This window comes from Tubulanus polymorphus, chromosome 7, assembly GCF_964204645.1.
Source record: "Tubulanus polymorphus chromosome 7, tnTubPoly1.2, whole genome shotgun sequence".
Classification (NCBI taxonomy): domain Eukaryota; kingdom Metazoa; phylum Nemertea; class Palaeonemertea; order Tubulaniformes; family Tubulanidae; genus Tubulanus; species Tubulanus polymorphus.
The window spans coordinates 8166736-8191289 of NC_134031.1; the positions used below are offsets into that span (position 1 = coordinate 8166736).

General features: G+C 37.4%; 1 protein-coding gene across 1 annotated transcript; it reads right to left on the reverse strand.

The window, feature by feature from the left end:
• Nucleotides 1-457: 457 nt before the first annotated feature.
• LOC141909132 (zinc finger protein castor homolog 1-like) lies at nucleotides 458-24406 on the reverse strand. Its single transcript, XM_074799518.1, has 11 exons — nucleotides 23293-24406; nucleotides 8680-8821; nucleotides 8491-8578; nucleotides 7912-8076; nucleotides 7471-7687; nucleotides 6880-7017; nucleotides 5946-6717; nucleotides 3316-3438; nucleotides 3068-3185; nucleotides 2612-2835; nucleotides 458-2554 (listed from the first exon to the last, which is right to left on the reverse strand). The coding sequence occupies exons 1-11, from the start codon at nucleotides 24404-24406 to the stop codon at nucleotides 508-510; spliced, it is 5148 nt and encodes a 1715-aa protein (XP_074655619.1). The 3' UTR covers nucleotides 458-507.
• Nucleotides 24407-24554: the final 148 nt, after the last annotated feature.

The window sequence follows — 24554 nt, forward strand, 5'->3', positions numbered from 1 at the left end:
GTAAAATCGAGGAATTTTTGGATGGAATTGTGTCTGCATAATTGGAGAAAATTATTTGTTCTTTCTAACAGTATCACCTTACCACAAAATCGAAATCATTATGACACCAGTGTCAAGCAGTTGGATAACATTTTGAAATTCAGGACAATATTTCAAATCTGTAAATTGAGGCTTTTCTGGATGGAATTGTGTCTGCATAATTTGAGAAAAATATATCATTATTTTTTTCAATTACATATCCCCTATCCACAAAATTATTCAATTGCAATTCAAAACTTGAAAAATAGAAGCATACAATCACACGTTCATTTTGCAAAATCTGCACAGTTTCAAAGGATTATATCAATTGTACATTCAGTATATCATCAAATGTGATCAAAGCAGAATTCAATTAATATCATATTACAATGTATAGTTAGTTATGTATAAGGATAAATTGAGTTGTGTTCATTCAGCTGATATATTTACAAGTTCTGTATTTACATGTTAAATTTACAAATGTGTAGGTTATTGCTGATTGGATGATAAAGCAACATGCTTCAGCCGATGTGGTGGCATCTGAGCTTGACCTACGACAGCCGCGTCACATCCCACATAAGTACAATGATAATGTGTCTGTTTCGCAGAGTACTTGCATCCGACTGTTGTACAGTTTATTCCGATAGGAAATTTTTTGAAGCCCTGAGATACGAAAAAGTCCTTCTTCAGATGCTGCTTACGGTGAGCTGTGACCTTAATTGTGTCGGTGCAAGTATACTGGCACTTATTGCAGTGAAAATGTGTCGCTTTCATTGAATACAGGCAGCCAAGCTTGGCACATTCGATATTTGCACGATACTGATAGAAGTCATCACCCATTATCTTATCAATGCGCAGATGACGCAGCGAATGTTGATCTATGCGTTGACGGCTGCAAATGCCAAACATGCACGTTGGACGTTTGCAATGAAAGTGTGTTGTGCTTTGTCGATAAGAACAACCGCGACACATACAGTCCTCATGAGCGAAGAAACGAATGTATCCTTCAGGAATAGGCTCGTCACGATTCACCCGGGGACTTCCAAATCTACGCTGCTTAACAATGATCGCATCATTATCAATTATATCGCTGTTAGGTGACAATGAACGTTTTCTCCCATGACGCTGATTCAACGGCTGCGGTTCCGAGTTGGTAGCACTTTCATCAATTTCAAGTTCGTGTTCTGAATCATCCAAATCAATTTCGGCCGAACGGGATGGTTGCTGCGGTGTGGACACCATATTTGAAAATGCTGCCGGATTTAAATTCAACGAAGAATTCAAAATTGATTCATCTTCACTCAAATCGCAGTCTTTGGTTGATAAATTATCGCCCGAATCCCGTCTCATATCAAATTCACATTTCTTCTTAGGTGTCGGTTTAAATTTTATACCATGTCTACCGACATGTGTTTTCAGTCTTTCAGGATCAGAAAATGCCTGATTACAATCAAAGCAATGATAATGGTCGCGTTTCTTCAATTTACAAAATGGACGTCCACAATTTTGATTCAATACATAATGCATTTTTTGCTTTAATAAAGACCAGCTTTCAGCAGGCGGTGGAGGCTGTTGTTGGACAACTTGATGTTGATTATGGGGTTGAAATAATAAACTCAACGGCACTGCGGTAACAATGGGTTTGGCAGATGGAACGGTTAAAATAGACGTGGTTGTAGAAGTGACCGCAGTATTGCTACTAGATACAGTTCCATCTAACAGTGCTTCTGCAGCGGCACTTGCTTGTTGTAAAGTGAGCGGCGCTTGGTTTACTGCTGACTGTCCATTTTCTACAGAAGTAGTTGGGATGATCGATAAAGGTGTGCTTATGTGTCCAGTTACAGAACTAATTGGTAAAGTGAATCCTTGTGAGGCAGCTAGACTGGTTAGGTTCAATACAGCTGTGTTTGTTGCCATATTTATCACGATTGGTGATGTAATAGCGTTACTTAGTGCTCCAATGGCAGGAGCGATTGAACGGAATGGGTAAGGCTCTGGTTTGACTAAGCTTCCGGCTTCATTAGATTTGCCAGTCATCGAACCTTCCAATGGCGGAATTGTTGATATGGGAAAGAAGGTTCCAGATGATTTTACCGTGCCAACACTTGAAGTTTTTGAAGCGATCGGTATATCAGTTTTTATTGGTTTCACAGCTGTGTGTGAAGACGGTTCAAGGATGCTATGTTGGGAATTATCGAATTGGTGTTTTTTATCATGTTGAAACATCGTACTATGACGGATGAATGAATAGTCACAACGAGAACGTGTACAATGGAAATGTCGACTAGTACGATTATTGCTACAATGCACTCGACGACAATCAACACCACGATCAAAGAACTCAAATCCGTCCAAAATTGTAACATAATTGTGAAATTCACGGGCGTGTAGATTCATTACATCTGTGCTGTTTGTCACATGATGACAGCGTGGTCGAATGCAGTGATAGTGCTCCCTCATATAATGGGGGCAAAGTTCATCAGGGCACGCTTCGTCGTTTTCGAATATCTTAAAACAACGAACAATTTTGTTTGGACTGTTGAGAAACAAATCTCTGGTCAATTTCACAAATTCTCCAACAATTTTATCAGACTTCTTCAGCGTTTCCTCGTCCACTTTTATGGTTGGAATCACTGGTATATCTTCTTTCGGGTATTTGGGTGGTCGTCCGCGACGACGTCTCAGGCCATCGATAAAACTTGTAGCAGAAAATCGTGGTCGGCCATTGACGTATGGACGCTGTTGTTCATGATGTCGATGATGCTGCAAACGCAATAATGAGCCAGCTTCGGCTTTTACTATATGGTCACAATCAGGCTGAAACAAAAATGAAGCCATCAGTGGACAATTCTTTCACCCTACCTGTTTTACAACCCCAGAATGTACCCAGTATTTTGCAACCCATTGCCACATTCATTCTCAGAAAATGGCGCCAGTTGGGCATTCAAAATTCTGCTGTCAATTCATTTATTCAGTAATTAATGATAAGAGACACTGGGTACATATGATTCAACTAAAGGAGATAAATCTAAGTTGGAAACAAACTTACCCAGAGACAATGATGGTGCGTTTCTCCTTTGATTGAGCAACCATCCACACAGCAATCTGCATCGGCTGATGTTGAGTGAAACGTTAAATCTGTTATCCGCTCTTCTTGTTCATGGAGCCTAAAATTTTTATGAAAAAATTGAAATAACATCCGACAGATGAATTCTAAATTAAGTATTTAGAAGATTCTGACAATACGTTTTTACTAATTATGTGATCAACTTTCAATGTGTGATCAGGAAACCTTACTTTGCATGCTCACGGACACGTTCTTTGGTTTTGAATAATGCATCGCATCCTGTTTGGTTACAGTGATAATGGTCTTTATACAACAGTTGACATCTTGCACGGCAGGGATCATTGGCAGTGTATCTATAAATACATGTACGCACATAAATATAGCAACTAAGTGAAGAAAAAAACTCAACATTTTGATAACTAGCCCTTACACTGTGAATATGGTTAAACTGTGGTGTGTGTGTCCTATGACAAGCTTGGCTTGTCGTGCGTAGCAAAAGGGCTAAGGGTCCAGAGACATGCCCATTTGGTGAAATGCTTGACAATTTCAATGTCCAATGCCCCCTGGTGCCCATGTAGGCACCATTGACCTTGAAACTCACTAATATAGAACAACATGTCATGACCTACAACTTTGTCATTGATTGTGGCTACAAGATATGCATAGGTACCAAACAAAACTAGAAAGAAACTTTTTAATAGGACGACGACGGGGAATAGAAATTAAAAGTCAAACTCCGGGTGAAGACGAGTTAGGTTGGTTGGTAAGGCTTACACACTGTACTGTGCTTTTCAAACACGTTAGCAAGTTATGCCCAAACGAAGTTCTGACTGTTAGACAAAGAGTTGAGAGTCAACATACAATACAAGTTTAAGGTATCACAGAGATTTAAGGCAAAACGGAGCAGTTAGCATCCCTGCAAGTATGAATACTATAGAGGACCTTGGCTCGAAATATGTAAGCTTGATTTACAAAATCGTCGTCGGTATGGGTTGATATTGCCTTAGATACGATTAGAGGGGTTGATAACGAAGTATCATTTTAGCCATGGGTGCATGTTTAATCCATATACTATCAAGTTATACTTACCACGGCCACCGGATACAGTCTGCCTATCGGCACAATCGCCAAGAACCCATGACATAAGCCGCGTTCACACTAGATTCGGCGCTTACGAAGTACCGTACTTCGCTGGTGCGGAATTCACCAAAATACGGCGCTTATACAGCCATTTGCGTTCACACTATGAGTCGGCAATTCAGCACTTAGTAAGCCCAGTAAAGTAGTCACCCAGTGTGCCAATAGAGGGGAGTGTAATTACAGCTAAGTGTTTTGTACTATTAGGATGTGAATACACAGCTAGCTAAGCGCTGAATCTGCGTTCACACTACAGAAAATACGCGGCCAGCTCAGTTCCATAATGAGATCGGGATTTCAGCGCGGAATCACATTCCGCGCTTAATAAGCCGCGTATTTCAGTACGGAACTGAATAAGCCGCGAATAGGCCTCGAATAATTTCCTAGTGTGAACGCTTAGTACCATACTGAAATCCTAGTGTGAACGCAGCTATAGCCCAATGACCAGGCTAGCTGTACCCTTAGGGCCTGGAGCTAGTCTAAAGGCTGGCTTATGTCGACAAGCAACGCGACGCCTACCGACTCCTACCAACTCCACTAGGAGCAAAAGCGATCGAAGCCCAGCTTATGTCGACGGCGCTCCGGTTCGCAGCAACTAAGGCCGACTATCGGGATACGAGATCCTCCCAGTTGCTTCCCTGCTTATGTCGGTTACGATTACTGGCAACTGCAATGGCTCAGATGGTCACGTGATAAGCATTTTGAGAATAAATTTGCTATTACAGTGCTATTTCAAAAATGTATGCGTGGCACTATTTTAAGCGAGGACTAATACAGGTTAACTTCTAGACAGGGGCGGGGCTACTTTACAGTCACAATTTTTTTATTTCGGCGATATCTAATTAACCGAGTAACAAAAATTCACCATATACGAACTCAACCTTCTGTGTTTCATATTTAAGCGACTGTGAAAGTTTCAGACGCGTACGTGGCGTTAAACGGACGAAATCTTTTGACATGACGGATTTCATGATAACAATAGGACGTGTACTACGTACTGTCATCCTAATTAAAGGAACAAACTTGTACAAGTCTACTTTATGATACCAGGTGGGTATCATTATAGTATAGTAAATTCAATCATTAATTTATGAAAACATCAGTGTCCAGATAGAACTGAAAATTAATTTGTGATGGTTACAATCTTAACACAAGCCTAATTAGCATAAAACAGGATACTCCATGACTGACGTTTCCACACAGTCATACAAATACATGTAGTGAATAAGACAGTCCTCAGGCGAGGTAAAAAAATTGCAAAAAGTTCGTTTCGTTTCTAATTTCATGAAAAAGCTACCAGTTAGTTAACTAAATGAAGTGGAGCTTGCTTGTAATAATGTATAAAATTTGTGGAAGTTTGAACAACCTGCTAACTTTAGTCTGTGACAGCAATATAGCCTTCCTAATAGCCCATGAAAATCTGGTCTTCCTGTATGGTGTCATGCAAAATTATGCATCTGTGGATAAGTGGATTCTGTCTACTGACCGATGGTAGATGGACAGTAAGTAAATGCAATAGCCTGCTGGGACTGATATCCCAAGTGGGCTGAAAACCTAAAATCGTGGACAGATCCAATGTCAATCCTTTCTTGTATTCCAAAAGACTTTTTTCACAAAAGATAATTGATTTGTAAAGTGTCCTTTTATATAGATTCAAGTGTTTCTTTGTTACTGAACAAAGATCTGTAGGAGGAATTGGATAACATACTGTCTAGTGTCTTACCTAGTAAGATACTTTTTCCAAGATTCATCTCGTTCTCGTTTTTCCGGTGATCGCATAACAGGTGGCACCAGTGGTCCTAATTCATTCAAAGTTGACTCCTTTGTGTTCAGCTCGGATGTCGGTTCTGATGGTTCAAGTTTAAAGCGTGGAATCGGAAGACTCAATGATTCGTTCAGATTCAGGACGGATGCATATTTAGCAGAATTGTTTCCATCACTCATAGGAGTGGCAGTAGGCACCGCCGTGATCATTGAACCAGAACTGAATTCTGATTTGATTGGAGTAATTGACATAGATGGTGATGAACACCTTGATGAAAATGGTGTCGTCTCCGATTGATGTAATGATGACGTATCATCTGACATAGTCGAAGATGGAATATCCATTGAGGTATCATCAATCTTAAGTTTTTCATGGTAGTCTCGCAGCTCTTCTAGATCGACGTATTCAGACACTTTTTCTGAATTTGATGTTGTAACTCCACCATTCATTGACATGGTATTTGTTGTGGATGTCACAACAGTACCACCTGGTCCAGTACTGAATGAATTTGCTTCCATGGCAATAGATCTCATTAACCCACCAGGCAGCACAGCTGAAACAGATGAATTGATAGGTGAGGCTGAAGGACTCGGAGCACCAGAAGATGAGTTTTCATCATGTTTCAGTTCATCTGTTCGAAAATGAGTATATGCCATCTCGAAGTCTCTTCGTTCGTGTTTGCGTTTGTGAGAATACAATTGACCAGTTGAATGTAAGACATAGTGACATCCTGAAATATATGAGACCAGTAAATGTTCACTCGCATAACTACATATACGTAAATAAATATAAGAACATATACATAAGTAAGAAACTACATATACATAAGTAAATTTACATCATTTGTCAAGATTACTAACTGAGGAGGCCTTTTCTAAAAACTCTTACAAACCTGGTCTAATGCAATGAATGTGATTGCTAACTTTGCTATATTTGCATTTTGGGAAGGAACAATGTTCATATTTCATAAACTTTTTGAATCCATCTTTACCCAGGACCTCATCCTTCTGGTGGTAAGTTTTGTGTTTCTCTGAAAATGAGGAAAGATTTACTTTATTCAACAGTAAAAGAAAGCCTTATCATAGAGGACACCGATATCTCTTTCACTCCCAAATTTATGGATCTACGATTTAAGGGCACAAGTTTTAAATAGCCAAAGCCATAGGTGAATGATCTATGTTAAAATGTGCTATGACTGCTACAGGCGTAGTTCTATGATCTAAATGGCAAGCAGCTTTTATGATAGATGGAGCAGCTGTTTCTGTAGTCTATATGAAATGACTGCCGTCCTGATAGGGAATCAATTTAGCTTTTCTTCAACATATCTTCCATCCATAATAGCCTATTCTGACAGAATTATTAGTTATTTCCTATCAGCTAATGAATAAAATGGTGATTCAGCTCATAATGCCTAACCGTGCTGCATTTCACATCAGAAACCACTATTTCAGAGATTTGGAAACATAACCGACATACGACATACCCATATCAGCTTTATTTTTGAATGTAAATTGACATCCTTTCCTTCGACAATGGAAATGTGTTGTGCGTTGCCCATAGAAACTGCATGATATAGTCCCACAGTCCTCAGTCGCGCGGAAGCGTTGAAATCCCTCCTGAATAATTGCCGAGTCTTTACGATGATAATTTGCGTGCATCTGTACATCAGATGTACTTATGTAGACCTTGTTACAATTATTCTGTAAATAAGGGAATATGAGGGATTAAAAAACTTCGATGATGGGTGGGTTTGAGGTATCCCATACTTTAATCATGATGATCCAAAGTAAATTTGACTTATTTTCTTAAGATTTTTCCCCTTTGAATCACTTTGCAATAAAAATACTGATCAGGTCATTTCAAATTAAGTTTTGATTTTGACATCTTCCTGCTTGAAATATCTCAGGAAGTAATGGTCATTTACCTGTACACAGTGGTAATGAGTCTGTTTCTTGTTGTGTTGGCAGTCTTTGAACTTGTCTGAACAGTCGTCAAGAAGACTATAACGCAGGAAACCATGCTGTAATGAATCATCACGTTTCTTGTGCCATTTGAAATGTCGGATCATCTCCTCTTTTCGGACAAAAACCTGCTAAAATATTGACAATACTTTGTAAATTTTGGCATCATAAATATGAATTCATTTAAATACTTTTGCAAGAAAACAAGTGTAAAATACGGCTGTAAAGCAGCTAGAATGGGCTTTGCGGGGTGCCAGGTTTTAGATTCGGCAGTACTGGGGTCGATAGCTCTGGCATCGTATAGATGAAATTTAAGCCAGGTAAAGCGGATGACAATACATAAATTTGGAACCATATCAAATAGAATATGAATGCCTACTGTCAATAATTATAGTCAGGAGAGAGCAGAAAGGTAAAATTCATAATAATAAACACTAGGAATACAAAAGGTTTTTCGATGAGGCAGTAGAAAACCCTAAAAATGTTCCCACAGGATAATTACTTCCATCTGGTTACAAGGCAGTGCGCTACAATTTACTTACCCTGAATGAACAGTCCAAACAGTGATAGTGCTCCTTGAATGCCATATCTCGGCAGTGAAATCCATCGCATTCATGAAATGATGAATACCTGATGAATGCGTAAAAACATCGAAAATGATATTTTCATTTAGAAACATGCTATTGGATTTTAGTATTAAAATGATTAGTTCAAATGTGCGAAATACATACCTTTTTATGTATTTTGAATAGTCTGGAAGAAGTCCATGGGTGAGACTTTGGGCAACATGGTCTCGCAATGCCTCTTTCACATCACGACTAAAGCAAGCCTTGACGTATGCTGCACTTTCAACAAATCTTGGATTCGGACTCGCTGAAAATAATGAAAATAAGTAAAATTAAAAAATATTCTACATGAGCTACTTCCATTGCCTAATTCTACATTAATCTAAGTCATTGTAACTTTATTCACTCTCCTTACACAGGACACCCTCAGGCAGTGACAAATTAGCCGTTAAAACAATAAATATGTCTTTGAGAAAAATTCCATACAAAATATAAGCTAATTTCTCATATCAAAGCCAAGAAAACAAAGTTTGGTTTCACCAACATTGTCTTTATGCTCGAGTTGATTAGTTTATCTAATTATTTGAAGTGGCCCCTGAGAGGAAAGTGTACCATGGAATGTACATTTCAGGCCAAACTATGAATATTTCTATAAGTTCGTTTCTTTTTTTGTATTGAAAGGTTCTGTTGCTATCAGATTCACACACACACGCATGTATAATTGAAATAAGCATTTCTAATGAATTTTCAAATGTTGGTTATTATAATGACAAACAGTGGCTACCAACACCAGTAACTGAGTTGATATGGTTTCACGAATATTTCGTCGAATAAAGACAATGATACTTTTCAACAAAGGTAAGTAAGACCCTCAGTAATAACTTCCTATCCTACACATTGTTTAAGATAAAATCTGTAGTTCTCAGTGACAAAGAATAAAAGTTGGCAACTCAAGAAGCTCCTGAAATATTTGGTACAAGCTCCTTCATTGTTATTGAGTATTGTGGAATGTGGATACGAAACGTAAGAAGTTACGATGTACTGGCAAATGTAAAACAGTTTTGTATTTAATACGGCCTTCGTTGATAAATTAATATTCCAAAAAGAAACAGAACACCACATTATCGTAGCCTTATAATCTGATCGCCTAGTCGTTATTGTTAGTTATGTCAGAATCGGTAGAAAAAACATTTTGCTCTCGAATTCGTAACGTGTCTAATTTCATAGTCAGAATGTTGCAATCAACGCATTTGATGGATTCCAGGCATAAATATCGTTAATGTGCACTTATTTCATTATCCACCAATCTGCTCTCCGTAGGAAAAACATATTTCTAGAAAAGAAATGATCCTATATTCAAATCTAGATAGAAAATATAAAGCATGATGACCGCAAAACTGATGTTCGCCTCAATTAGTTGATGATGCAATAGAAATCCAACAATTGATGAAGAATCTTGAAATTAAAATAAACAAGATTTTTCGTCACAGTTGTCAGCTTAACATTTCACATACTTTTATGTCCAGTTCCTAATAATAAAGTCGGGTGAATTAATTCTGATCCTCTTAGGTTGAAACTAAAATTCTTATTTTTCAAGCTCGGCACTAATACGAGGAAAGTATATAATAAGCTAATTCAACTATTCACTGTGTAAACCAATGATGGTTATCACTGATAGAGCATTGCTATATAAAACGCAAAAATTATAAGTCATATTTCCGTTGAAAATTCCACAATTATTACATGAAAAACGAACATAACAAGACAACAGCCATACCATACATTCCTAACAATGCATTATCATCTCCACGGCAACATAATTTCTACTTTTGCACCGCGTTTATTACATCCACCTTGATTATATGATTATAACCAGTTGAAGCTTGAAAAATAACGATGTACTGATCTTTAGAATGGTTTGTATGGAACCTTAAGTCAACATTGACAACTAATAGTTTGCAAATTCAATCCGCAGACAATCTCAAACCAATTCTCAAGGCATGCCCTTTTCATAAATTGGAAAATTTGAAATCCAATATTGCTACGGCATCCGTATTCCTGTTGCATTAATCTAACGACGTTGGCACTGCCTAGCACACCCAACATGAATAATATCGAAACAAGAAACGGATTTTGCGTTTATGTTCATGCAAAACAATAAACTTATCTACAATAATGACTTTAGCCATGAATCTGAATCAGAAGGCTTCCACTGAAGGTGCTGCGATGATTGCTTCTAGATTGTTCCATTCAATCAAGGTTTTTACAAAGAACGAGTTCTTGTACATTTCGTGCGTTATGGGCTTAAGAAGTATGACTTTGTAGCCATGAGAGAAGTTGTAGTTGTATCGATGGTAACAAAATTGCTTGTGATTTTGATCCATCATGTGATCGATCCACTTTTCACTCACAGGTACTGATTCTTATCTAACTCCCTCAAACCGCTTAACGCCACGCAGGGCATCATTCTTTCCCAATGGGGGAGAGACCAGAGAGGAACCTTCGACCAAGAAACTCTGTCGCCACCAGGATTTAAACCCATAAACTGGATTGACGAGACCAGTGACCAGCGGCTTTAACCACTCGGCCACAGCATCTCTCTAGGTAGTGAAAGGTACTGATTATTGCATACTCGGTGTTTCTTGTTTAGCTACTCGACATCGCACATAGCAGATTGAAACATTGTTTACTTACTTCGTGAAACAATGAATTGTTAAATGATGTTTCCTGTTTAAGAGCATTGTATACACAGTAGTGAAACAGTTAGTTTACATGTCTGGGATAGGTTATATGCCTAAAGCCTGGTGCACATGAAGTGATTTTTTGTCGCCGGGTTGCTGCGATTGGTACTACAAGTGATTCTATATCACTGTATCATGTGACTTGTCACGATGGCCACGTCCCTGCCTCCAAGGTCACTGTATTTTGAAGTATCACATGATAATTATTCGCTCACATATAGATCGTTGATGAGTTGATGAGTTGCTTGATGTCTCCAGCTGCCATATACACTGCAACTCCGAGCAATCAATGATCAATTTCATGGCATTTGACGTTCGATATTGGGCAACTCGAGCAAATCCTTTCGATCCAAGTTATTTCTGTCTCCTCTTACCGCAGACGACCAATTTTTTCATTCCAACCGATCGAATTAGGCAGTTGCTCGAGAATTCCTCGAAAACGTCACTCACGTGCGCCAGGCTGAACTCAGGTGATCCGACAATTCACTTACGACCTATTGCCTATGTGCTACTTTGATCACCGATCAAATTGCACAAATACTTTCCTCCCTTACAATGAATCCATGACAGTCATTGGCTACAACTTAAGACTTATGGCGGGAAAAGAAAAAAAAAGAGTTCTATTCTTACGATCTGGTTGGTGGGAGATTACCGACATTATCAACAGTCACAACAGCCCATCAGATCAACAATGGATTGATCATCAGATGACATCCTAGCAGACAATTTTAAAAGGGTCAACCATAGAATGTCCCATGTTAAACTATCAAATACAGGTAATTCCTAAGAGGTAAATCTGTAACTGTGCTACTGCCGTGTTGGTCATTTCAACTGTTCGGCCAGATGACTAGACAACTCAGTAACTACCATCATCTGAAACTATCTTGAAATTAAAAATCAATACAGAATCAATAAGAACTTCCATCAGATAAGAGTGCGATTTAGGTGGGTTGACAGTCAGTAGTTGAATGTCTTCGAACCTTAAAATCAGGGATGGAAATGAAAACTTAATATGAGCACTTTCACCTTAGATGGGTACTTGACTCGATGAGATGGAAATCAACTTAATGAATATGAGCTCTTTATCCCTAGATGGATACTTGACTTGATGAGAGCCATTTGGCATTTAATTATCTTAAAATTAACTCAAGTTCAATCCAACGAAGATCTATCAGTGAAAGCTTATTGGCCAACAAATTGTTTCCCATTGCTTGACGCCTTTAAGTACTGCACACAAAAGCAATCGATAACTGACTCCCTTGCAATCAATGACCTTCAAGGGCGTCAGGAAAAAATTCTGTACCAACATTTTTAGTACAGTGTGTCATGAAATATTATTTTGTTCTTTTTTGAGAAACAAGAGTTCTCATGTCGGATTCAATGCTCTCAAATACTATTTCGAGTGGATAGAGAGAGATGGACACCAAAAACTTTAGGAAGATTGATTTAGGCTAGACGTTTCTTTTTCTATTGATGCAAATGTAAATATCAGATTCTAAAAATTGGATCTCTGTTATTTGTCTGAAAATGGATGGTTGCGCGTCCTACTTTATTAGCGCTTCCCTTAAGTGGACTCCTGGATCCGCACCTTGATACTACTTGATGTTAAGCCTCACAAAATTCTTAACTTCTGCAGTTTCGAAACTTTTTGATATCTCAATATTCAGTAGCCTTGAGTCTATCAAAAACGAAAATTGGGCTAAGAACATGTATCAAATGCTCAGGAAAATGTTTTCACCAGGCATATGACATGTTCTTGTTCTCAAATCTTGCACCATGTCAGGAGGAGCAGGCAAGAACATGTCACATGACTAAATCAGTTTGCTCAGGAGAATTATGGTTTGCATATTGTTTTTTTTCACGTTCTTGAGATCGTGCGAAGATTGTGATCACTACTGTTTCGAATAGTCCTCTACCCAATGGCATCGGAGACGCATCCAGGTTTCTATCTAGCTGTTGTTCCTCAAACAAGTACAGTAAGAGGAGATAAAAAATCATTCGCTTTCTGGCTACATGCAATCTCGATGAAAAATCTGCCATTGTGTCTCAGAAAAGCAAGCCGGTCTATGCAAATGTAAGTCTATTACCCTATATTCTATCTTAAAAATAAATGATCATCGAGAAAAACCAGATAGAAACAGTTTCACCATGAGATAATTTTATTTGGACCAGCATTATCATTATTCAGCATGTTCCTTCTTTAAGCCTAGCTCAGGAAGGTCCAGATCTCTAATAACTATAGGTCAAATCATGTTGATTATCGCCGATCTGCGGGTTTTAGCGCTGATAATCCGCTTTGATCACCGATAGAATGGCATAAGTGTACGCATATACGACAAGCTGTATAACCACTGGCCAAGTGGACTAGTTCTATTGGTCTACTATCGGTTGCTTTCTACACACAAGACCCGGGTTCAATCCCCGGTAAGTGCGCGTAATTACATTGTCACTTCCGTAATCGTTACGTTGGTGGAGAACCCTAATCGCTCTCGGTAATACATCGTCCCGCATGGTCAACATAATAAAATAGATATGATAATAATAGAATTTAGATCTAACTAATCTATGTTTACCTATAATTAAATATAAAAATTGAAAGAGGTTGTCCAGTGGTTGGCTCACGATATTCGCTGCGTTCGAATTTACAATTCAAAAGTTTCAAATTAAAATTATCAAATTCCTCATGAAGTAATCATCAGTGTAAATACATTCACAACTGATACAATTAAGATATTCCAATAGCAATTCCAACGCATTGCGGCAAGTACTTTCAATAGTTTAGAGAAATATAATTTCACCATCGCATGATAACCATGGTAACGTGATAAAAGAGTTGCAATTTTCCATTATTGAGAGAGGAAATCGTGACGACCAAATCGTTATACTACAATTACCCGCCTGCATTGTTCGAATTCACTCAGCACTTATTGAAAAATTTTGTAAGTATGTTTTATCGGAAATTTTACCATCAAAACAATTTCGCGAAGCTTCGAAGAATACAATGCAAATAACGTGAAGCGTCGTGAAAAGTCATTCGGGTTTGCAATTAAGTGCCGTTGTTAAACAGGAACTTAAGACAATACAAGACAATACACGCTACACGCTACACGCGGTCAATTAAATATTCAGATTTCGATGCAAAATTACTCGCAAAATATATCAAAAAACGTAAACCTCAATGCATAGTGGAGCTTTCCGCAGAGTCGAAAATACTCTAGAGGTTTCTAGGCGATGACATGCGAAAATTGCGTAAGTATATAGACTTATGACAAGGAATTATTACCACTGCATGTACACCAGGCGCTGTATAGCATGGATGACCATATTCACTAGATATCTGTAGGAAGTAGGCATTTTCTTTAGTAGCATTTAACTTATGTGATCGATTTTGTGAAGAGTTTGCCCCCAATTAACGGTCATATCAAACACACGTTAAAAGTGATGACAGTTTAGGTTAATCATAATGGCATAACATCCTGGCGATATAGAAAATCTTAGAAATCGAATGGTAAAATCATTGCTGGAGAGTTGGTCAATTGCAGAATTGATCCGAAAATCATGTTTGTGAAAATGCAAATATGAGACCACCGATCTCTTGGGCCATTTATCTTATACCTATTGGAGGGTAAAACAGTTGAGCTAATACCTTGTGAAAATTAGTTTCACAAAGATAGATGGCAAACCTATAAAACAGAATACATAGATTAGATTAGATTTAAATTTATTGCTCCAGAAAATTGTACATTTTTTGCGAGCACAGGATACATACAAAATAAACAGTTTGCAGTTATACAATAACAGTTGCTAGTCATACAATAACTAGTTATATTTACAATTGAAAAGTTATTTTGAAAAGTTCGTGTATACCAGGAACAGCGATGAGGTGAGGCTAGATGAGGCTATGTGCCTTTTTTATAAAAACTGCAAGATTCCTTAGGACGTTTGGGTTTTCTGACGTAAAAAGGTTCATAAATTTTCTTATATTAGGAAACGTTACTATTTGTTGCGGTATGTACCGACTTCTTAAACTTTCGAAAAAAGTACACTCCATTATAAAATGGTATTCGTCGCCGATTTGCCCTAGGTTACATTTGGTACAAAGTCGTTCATTTCGGGGGATATTTTCATATCTTCTTGTTTCAATCGGTAGATTATGATTAGAGCAACGAAACCGTATTACATTTGTCCTGAGGTCAAATGGTAGTGCTAATGAACATACTTCCCGCCCCCAATTCGGCTTAATAATTCTATAGGTATCTAGTTTTGTTGAAGCTGCGATAGTCTGGTGCCATTTCTGTTTGAATTGATCTTGTAAACATAATTTAACAGTTTCTGATAAATACCGGATATTCGGGAAAGATTGTTCGTACCAAATGTAACCTAGACCACAGTTTTCTAAGATAGACTGAATACAAGTGATCCATTTACTGGTCTTACCATTTACATGATTTTTTATTAGGATACGATACATTTTACTAGAATGAGTGTTGCTCTCTGTGATCAGATGTCCCCAAAACTTAACCATTCTGACTTTTATTTGTATTTCAAAAGGAATATTGGCCACACTATCTCTCACAAGGTAAAATACTCCAAAAAAAATCAGTTGCATATCCTCAGTCTTAATGTGCAATAGGGGCAAGTGTGCAACTTCAAATATTTTGACAAAATTGATATTTCAGTGTTCTTAGAATTTTGAGGAAAATCAAAAATGTAGCTTCGTCAACAGAATTTCTCAATACTACACTAAAAATGTTCAAATTTTCCAGAATTTGAAAGCTGCCTTTAGCCAATGAGAACGTGATATGACATCAAGTTATGTCAAACAAACTTAACTCATTTGATCTAAATAACTCAAGTCACATAGTAACCTATAAATAATGATCAAAACTAAGGAAAAAGAAAAACGAATCAGAAAGATATGAGTTTGTAGAATAATATCTCGGATAGAAACTACATTACAATATATCAGTGCACTAATCCTGCTCCATGATATTTAGCTATATTAGCAGGTTTGTAATTCATAGATAATTGTCTAAAATAATTGTCTTGGCCGACAAATAAAAGGAGATCATTTTAATACAGTATCTTTGCACGGTTTGTCACGCGACGATAAACCTGAATATCGATGGTAATTCAGTCACCAAGAGCAACAGATTTAATTTCCATGCCAACCCTTGTCTTATTTTATTGATGCGCGGTCTTTGCGCGGAGTTGCCAATTTTAATGCATTATTCATTATTTAAGTCAATTTCAGCATTGAGGATTCATGCGAAATTTATTCCGTCCCGTCCCGTATTCTAGGCCCGGTCGAGACCATCACGCTATATGTATCACGGCGATGCATACCATTGTGGCATTTCCATGGCAACAAATTGGATACAATTTAAATTTTCAACATTTGTTACTACGCAGGGGTAATGGTGGCCGCGTGGCGTGCGTGGCACTCTTAACGATCAATACACACGAGCACGAAACTTTCATGCCAATATTAAGCCGCAATGCCGATAAAAAGTTTGCGTAAAATGGAACGGCCTCGTTATGGTAACTTTGACCATATACAAATGTTTGCATTCATTACGTCCTTTCACACGAATCGTGTCATAAATAGGTGAAACAGACAACATCGGTGAACTTAATGCATCATCAGCTCATTAATCGATATGTGAAAAACATTGATAACATATACGTACATACAGTTTTACGTTACATATGTACTTTTTAATTTACAGTTTTCCAATGAAGCCTCACAAAGAACGACGAAGGAATAAGTCCTTTCTCCTAGTCTACAAAACAGAGGGGGTTGCAAAGAAAAATGACCCGAGTCGCTTTAGATTTTAATCGATATATGCAACATCGCTCGAAGGCACACAGCTAATTACGAAATGTGGAGCCTCAAACATTGACTATTTCTTCCTTTCAGAATTCGTAGACATGGAAAAATCTATCCTTTCTTGCTATTACAAATTTTCGATCGAATATTAATGACGTCACACCATCTGTTGGGATAGATGTTGTGGCAGTTCCCAATTTTTAAGCAAGGATATGTGATTACTATTTATAATTAATCACCAAGATTACCATATAAACTGAGAGATATTTGATATCTAGAATACCTTCTCAAATACCACTGACTCTACAATCATATTGTATGCACGCATTCTTACAACGGATTCTTTCTTATATATGTATATATATATATATACTTCAGGCCAAATACAATGCTTTTTGTGTGATTGCTCAAAATCCGGACCTACTCTGTTTAGTTTTACTCTAAATGCTTTGCAATATATCACAAACATTTCATCGATAAGTCCCCAATCAAGGTCGATTAGCTTCCAATTACAGCCCAACATGTGAGACTTAATTACCATAAATGATAGGCTGAAATTCGGCTCAACTTACCATGCCATCGATTTTCAAAGCACACAATACAATATCGTTACAATAACAAAGAGATTAGATCTTAGTGAAAATATTTGAAAAGAAAATGTTGCGAAATTTGATAAAAACTGGGCTTTCGTCAGACTTTAAATGAGGAGACACTGATTGTAACCACACTTTTTCAGCTGCGCTTATTTCCAGCACAAATGAACGCAACCAGCTAGAGATATGATCTCCGGCGATTTGCTCCCTATTTAGGAATTATCAAAGATGAATACCTAGAATGGGTTAAATTGACTGTTTGAATCTTCAAATTTAAGAATCCCTGCAAGAACCAATATATTCCATCCTCCATCATAAAGATTTGAACCTGATGGCATTATGAAACTCTGCCATAGCACTAACCCTGCTTGATTACCACGCGAGTGCAGGTACTTGAGCACTTAGCCATGATTTCATTATTAGCCAATTAGGTAGAATTTCCTACTGAGGCAGTCTCAATGCCATCAGGTTCGAATCCCTCCCTAAGGAGGATGATCCAATCCAGTATGGTTGTGTAAGTGAACAATCAGAATGTAACGATTAAGAGTAACAGTGATATTATGCTCACTCATCGGGGATAACCCGGGTCTCTTATGTAGAAAGCAAGCACGCTAACCAGTAGACAAATAGAACTAGTCCACTTGGCCAGTGGTTACACAGCTTGCCGTATGCATAACGCATAAGGTATATGCATAATGCAAATACATATGTAGTAATATGCCACTGAATTGTATAGTTAACTTTGAAAGTTTACCAAAATATTCGAAAAATGTTGAAAAAAAAACAGGGTAAAAAATAATCAAAACTTTTTTTTCGATCGACAGCAAACAATCCTGACTATTTGTGTAATTAGATATATTCAACTGAATTTGGAAAAAAACTGGTGGTATTTTATGTTCACAATCAGCCATTTGCAGTCATTATTAAAACGCTTTTGTTGATAAGGTGAAGTTTAAAAACGATTTCTTAGAAATTCAAGGGCTGGTTTTATCAATGACCCCAAATATTCATAGAAAACTAAATGTCTGATTTTGCTTTTGATGTACTGTACATATTCAGTATGGAATGGGTCTAGTTTTTTTAAATCTTTATTTGCGCATTTGACAGAATTTGAATCAGAAAATAAAAACACCCAATTGTAAATATTTTTGAAGTTATAGACAATAAAAATCTGCGATAAGAATATTTGATTATACCGAGGCTCAAATTTTGGGTCAATTATAGAAATCTCTTGATAAACGACAACAGAACGCAGAAACTGCCAGAACAATTAATCACATAAACTACGAATGATATAAATATAGACGTGTATCATATATACATATGACAAAGCAGGAAAAGTGAAATTAGCCCAAAACCACATTTATTCACTCAAGCTGGATTGCGACCTACCCAGTATTATTCATAATTTATCAGGTCAAAATCGTAGACATTTACATCGGCACTAAAACACGCCTTTTATTATTTACGTATCTATGCCACACAGTCATATTGAAAAATTTCCACTTTACACCAATTGAATAATAACTCTATATTCACGTGAAATTTGACATAGATATCGGAATGTTATTTGTTGTCAAAAATATCTAGCGACGACGATTCTAGATTTACATACACGTTGCGAACTGTTAAACGTATTTAGAATTATCAGAATGAAATTTATACAAAGAAAACTATTTCTTTGCTTATTAGATCTCCCTCATAATGCTAAAATGCGAATTTTTATGACATACAGCCGTAGAGATTATATTGGAGAAAAGGAGGTTTCTTCAAGTGCTAGATAATGGTGGGTATATCATGTAAGCACTACAAATTCTACATTTTTGACACATAAATTTTCTGACATAAATCTAGTTTTTTTTTGTATTCAATAGGTCATGTCCGTATTTTTCTGCTGGTTTTATGAATAACGACACCCAATTCTGCTCGAGTGCTGTGGCCTGTTTTCAGTGTATTTACGGCAAAAACGAAAAGCTTTTTCACACGTAGCAAAGACGAATGAAAGATTACATCTAGTTCAGAAAATTAATGTTAAAAAGAAAAATAGTCAAATTTTAGTGCCACACAACATTCAATAATCTTATAATAATCATCATTGAAATTTCTTTTAAAAGCACTCTAGATAAAAAGTGCTCTAAATGAATATGTTTTAGTGCTGTTTTAAATACTGCAGTATATATGGAGATGTTAGAAATATCCCTTGATGAATATACGAAAGATTGGCGCTGGTGTAACAAACATTTCAACTTTTTAAAGGTTCAGTTACAAAGCCATGCTTTGTGTTAGAATTGCAGCTAGAATTGAATTCTAGCCAGAACCAAACGATTCAGTTCCACCGAAACAATAATGAAAACAAATCATTTCAAAAAAGCACCCAGAACCCAATTCTGTGGCAAAAAGTAACTGTCTACAAAAATATGTGTTTGCAAAATAGAGTTCAACATGATTTCACATATTGCTCTCGTCAGTTCTCATTAATCTAAATTCCTGATTGAACGAAAATGAAATAACATAACATTGCTGCCTAGAATAATAGCCGACTTCACATATAATAACAAAATACCACAGATTACGTGGCAAGCACCAGGGTTATGGGAAAATTCAGAATTTCTCAGTCGAAAACAGGTTTTTAACGTAACACCACCACGAATGCCCACGAGTTACTGAATTCTTTTCAAAGATTCAGAGCTAATTCTTATCACAAAGGAACAAGAACATAAAATTTTACTTTTAAAAGTGGCCCTGTTAAAATCATGTATTGAAGACGTGTTGAATGATATGAAGCATCGAGCTTCTTTGTGCAGATCAGAAATAGCCATCACTTAACCTCAGTAAATCAGCAAAAATCAGCTAAATCATATGGATATTACCAATTTGTCGGGTGTACAAAAAGTGTTGAACTACAGTCTGGAAACTAAACAACGAAGCGCTGGTCTGTCTCGAAAGCTCAGCACCTGCAATAACTGTCACCAGGATATCGTTTCATCGTCACTGATTTGACAGTGTTGAAAACGGTGTGTTAAGTCGGCAATAAATCTGAAATTCCATAGCAAATGCTCTTACGATCGGTTTTAATCAATTTTTGACGAGACAGGCAGATTGCGACACTTCGCGAAAAGCCGATTGCGCTTAACAAAACATTCGCATGCAAATGACTTAATCCACCGTGCGATCGGGAAAAACTGCCCAAGAAATTAATGTTTTGTGTAAAATAGTGCATTTCTATAGTAACACCTTTCCTCCACGTACAATGCCATCGCCGAGCCCAAACGTTAGGAGATCGGGGAATTTAATCTGTTTCCAGGGCAACCATACAACGGTAAAGCAATTAAAATGTCATCATACCGGGCTCGGCACATGAATGCCGCATTGCATTGGCGGCGACGTCCGTGACTTCTCCGCCGCACAATTTTCACATCTTAATTTTATCGTCGATGTTGCACGAATGAATGAAATACGTATCTATTAAAACAGCGCTGATTTTTTTCGAGACGGCGTTGACATGCGAACATTGCTAGGCAACCGATTTCATTCGTTTCACATGAATGCAACGGCTGAATACCTCGTCATCTTTGTACACGATATGGAAAACGTTCGCGACACTATCAAAACATAATCAGTTATCAGTTTCAGATCTATTACGGTAATTTCAATACAACGCGCGCGCATTAACTACTTCGACCACTTTCTTTTTAACTGCTCAGTTTCGTACCGTTTTTTTTTCCAGCGTTCGAGACGTTTTTAAGAACGCAGCCACCCACAAAACGAGCTGCAGGACAAATTCTGAGAAGTGTTGAGATAAGCGAAACCATCCCCGATTCTGTGCATTAATCATACATGCGTAGAAAAATGTATCCAGAAGGGCAGTGTTTTAAACCAACAATATTTCTAATGAAACCTGAAACAAAGTTTCCATTAACGAAATTTTTAGCTAAATCTATAGTGAGCCATTCAGGGAGAAACGGATGGCTGGGAGTGCTAGGATTTTTCGAGCCACCCATGAGCAACAATTTTGCCAACAACATTGTAACTTTCTTATTAAACAACTGATTCTAAGGTCTGAATGCCTTCATTATACAAACTGACCTGGCCACAATTTTCAAAGACTCTCAGTCTGACATAAGTTTACTCGAGTTCAGACTAAATGAGGATCTTACAAATATTCCGCCCAGCGAGTCAGGGTCATATTATATTCTGAATACATTAAAGTAGAAATTTAACTGAATGACGACCACATACCAGATCAAAGTGGTTCACCAAACTGTTACAAATAAATTACGATATTAACTTAGGTACCCAGTAGGCTTTTTGCGTTTCATGAAATATACGTGAGGCTATGCAGTGTAAAGCCTAGCTCAGGTCGGCTTATGACCCTACTAGATTGTCATAAGAACAGGTGTGGTAGTACACACATGACCGCTGATTGCCGATTCATCTCATATCACTATCTTAAAAGCACAACTCGATCATCGCCAAGTCTCACGGTTTGTTGACTCGCCATTTTGAACACTAAAAGTCACGTGAGGCAATACTTGTTGCCGATTGGTTACGACATTAAGATCAGTTGTAAGATAAAGAACTATCGGTAATAGGATAAAAACCCACAATGTACAATTAAAAGAATTTATAATCGAGAATTTATTTCTAAAATGTAAAAAATACCTCTAGTGTAATATCTCTAGTGTGAGATCGAAATGTCGTCTTTTTTACATTTTAGAGATAAATTCTCAATTTTAAATTCTTTTAATTGTACATAGTGGGTTTTTATCCTATCATCCGTTCACCACGTTTGAGTGTGGTTATCGTACTAGAACTATCGGTAGTTATATCCTTACGATTTGGCTTACGATCGGTGTCCAATCAATCCAACGCAGTCATAAGTATACTCAAATCGAAAAGGGCCTGATAATAAAATAGCAGACTTGACCGCTTACGATCCGGCGATTCGATTGGATCTTAGTCGACCTGAGTGACGCTTAAGAACAACCAGACGGGTACCATACTGGAACAAGCGACTGACGATAATCACATCCTCTCATCTATTGAATAGAACGCTAACTATGTTGATTCGATTCCACCTGCTTGTAAATCAAGTGTCTATTGGCTCAGATCAGTCATCTGTGCCTTCAATAACTTATATCCACTCGTTGTTTATCGTTTAATTAGATTGAAGTACTTCAATTGCGACGTTTGATTGAATTTCAACAATCCCCTACATTTTTTAACGTTTAACCCTTTACCAGTACATCATTAACCTTACCCTCACTCCAAGCACTAACTCACTGAAAGCCCAAGATGGTGGATCAAATCATTTGCTAGGTTAAGAGAGAGGCATTCAACGTTCACAGTTTTATGAAGTTCATTCACAAAGAAGCTCATAATGTTAACAGATTCATTAAATTTGAGAAATTGAAAAAAGAGAATCTACTCATATCATGAATAATTAAAATCCAGTCCTATCCAATCATGAATACTCAAATTGATTGCCTAATTCAATGTGTCTCTAAGGAATCTAATAAATCATTCTTTGTATTGATTTCATAGATTCATTGATTTCATCAAAATAGGGCCCGCATATTTTCAAAGTTTAGAAAAGTTGGCTCAATTTTCTTACCTTCTATAGTGGTACTTGAATTGTGTGCTTTTGTAACAGTCAGCTCAGGTGACGCTTTATAATTTGCATAGTGTGGGGAGATCGGTAGTGATGCTGGTTCTCCTTGTCGTTGCTCAGCAGCTGCGTTTGTAATGGACGGAAGAGCGGCAACTGATATCGATGGCTCCTGGTCAAATGTATGACCAGATGCAAAGTCCAGAAGGGGCAGGTATCGTGTGATGGAATGTGCCTCTTCAGCTAGACCATACATGCCCAGTAGTTCGCTGACTGTACTTTCAGCATAATCTTTCAACTCACGTGCATCATGTGATGTATTCAATGATGTCGTTGAAAGATGAACATACTGTCTCACTTTATGTTTTAGATTTTCAGCGATTATACCATTAGATAGAACTTCATCCGGTTTTCTAATGTCAGAAGACTGATCTCGGGATGTAGCAACATCTATTGACTGGCTTAGTTTGCTAGATGCCGATTTCAAACTAAGGTCAATGACACCATTGTCATCTAAATGGCCATCATTATGGTTATCGACTTGTTTCTCTTTACTGGACATGTTCTGATCAAGTACATCTCGACAAATATCTTGATTTTCATTTTCATTGTAGCCGTTATCTGTTTCAGCAGTAGCATCTTCATCAACATCATTTACAACATTTAAATCAGCAGTATTGTTATGAACATCGTTATCGCTCCTGTCATCGTCAAAATCAATGGGATGCTCATTATTGGTGGTGCCACTTAGGTCAATGTACAGATCACCATCGGAATCAAGCTCATTACTGTTTTCGTCTATATCAATCTCGCTATCAGTTGTTACTGCAACAGTAGTAAACTGTGCAAAATCAATGTCCTTGTTGTTCAACTCATATTCTTGAATCTCACTGAGTTCTTGTGCCAACTTGGCATCCTCAGAGCGCATGTATTTCAGACTTTTTGGGGCTGCATTCTTACGTCTGGCCTTTCGAGAGAAACTGTGCTCTTCACAGTTGAGGGGTGTTGGTGATGCAGATGGTGTATGGGATGTTTCACTCTCATTTTCGGAGTCTTTAAGTTTCGCACAGATTGCATCTAACTTCAGTAAACCCCTGGTAGCAGCAGCAGTAGCAGCCATTTTGGAGTAGATAATTTGACAACAAATCTTCTTTTTCCAATGCTATCATCAGAATTAACCAATCATAAGATATCTAAAAAAAACAAAGATTTTTTTTACACACTGAATAAATTTGATATTTTCAAATGATGTTTACACCTCGACTCAA

Coding starts and splice junctions, on each gene's coding strand:
- LOC141909132 (XM_074799518.1), bottom strand. CDS start 24,406: ATGGCTGCTACTGCTGCTGCTACCAGGGGTTTACTGAAGTTAGATGCA. Junction 3,186..3,315: donor CGTGTCCGTGAGCATGCAAA/GTAAGGTTTCCT, acceptor TAAAAATTTTAG/GCTCCATGAACAAGAAGAGC. Junction 2,555..2,611: donor GACGAGGAAACGCTGAAGAA/GTCTGATAAAAT, acceptor GTTTCTCAACAG/TCCAAACAAAATTGTTCGTT.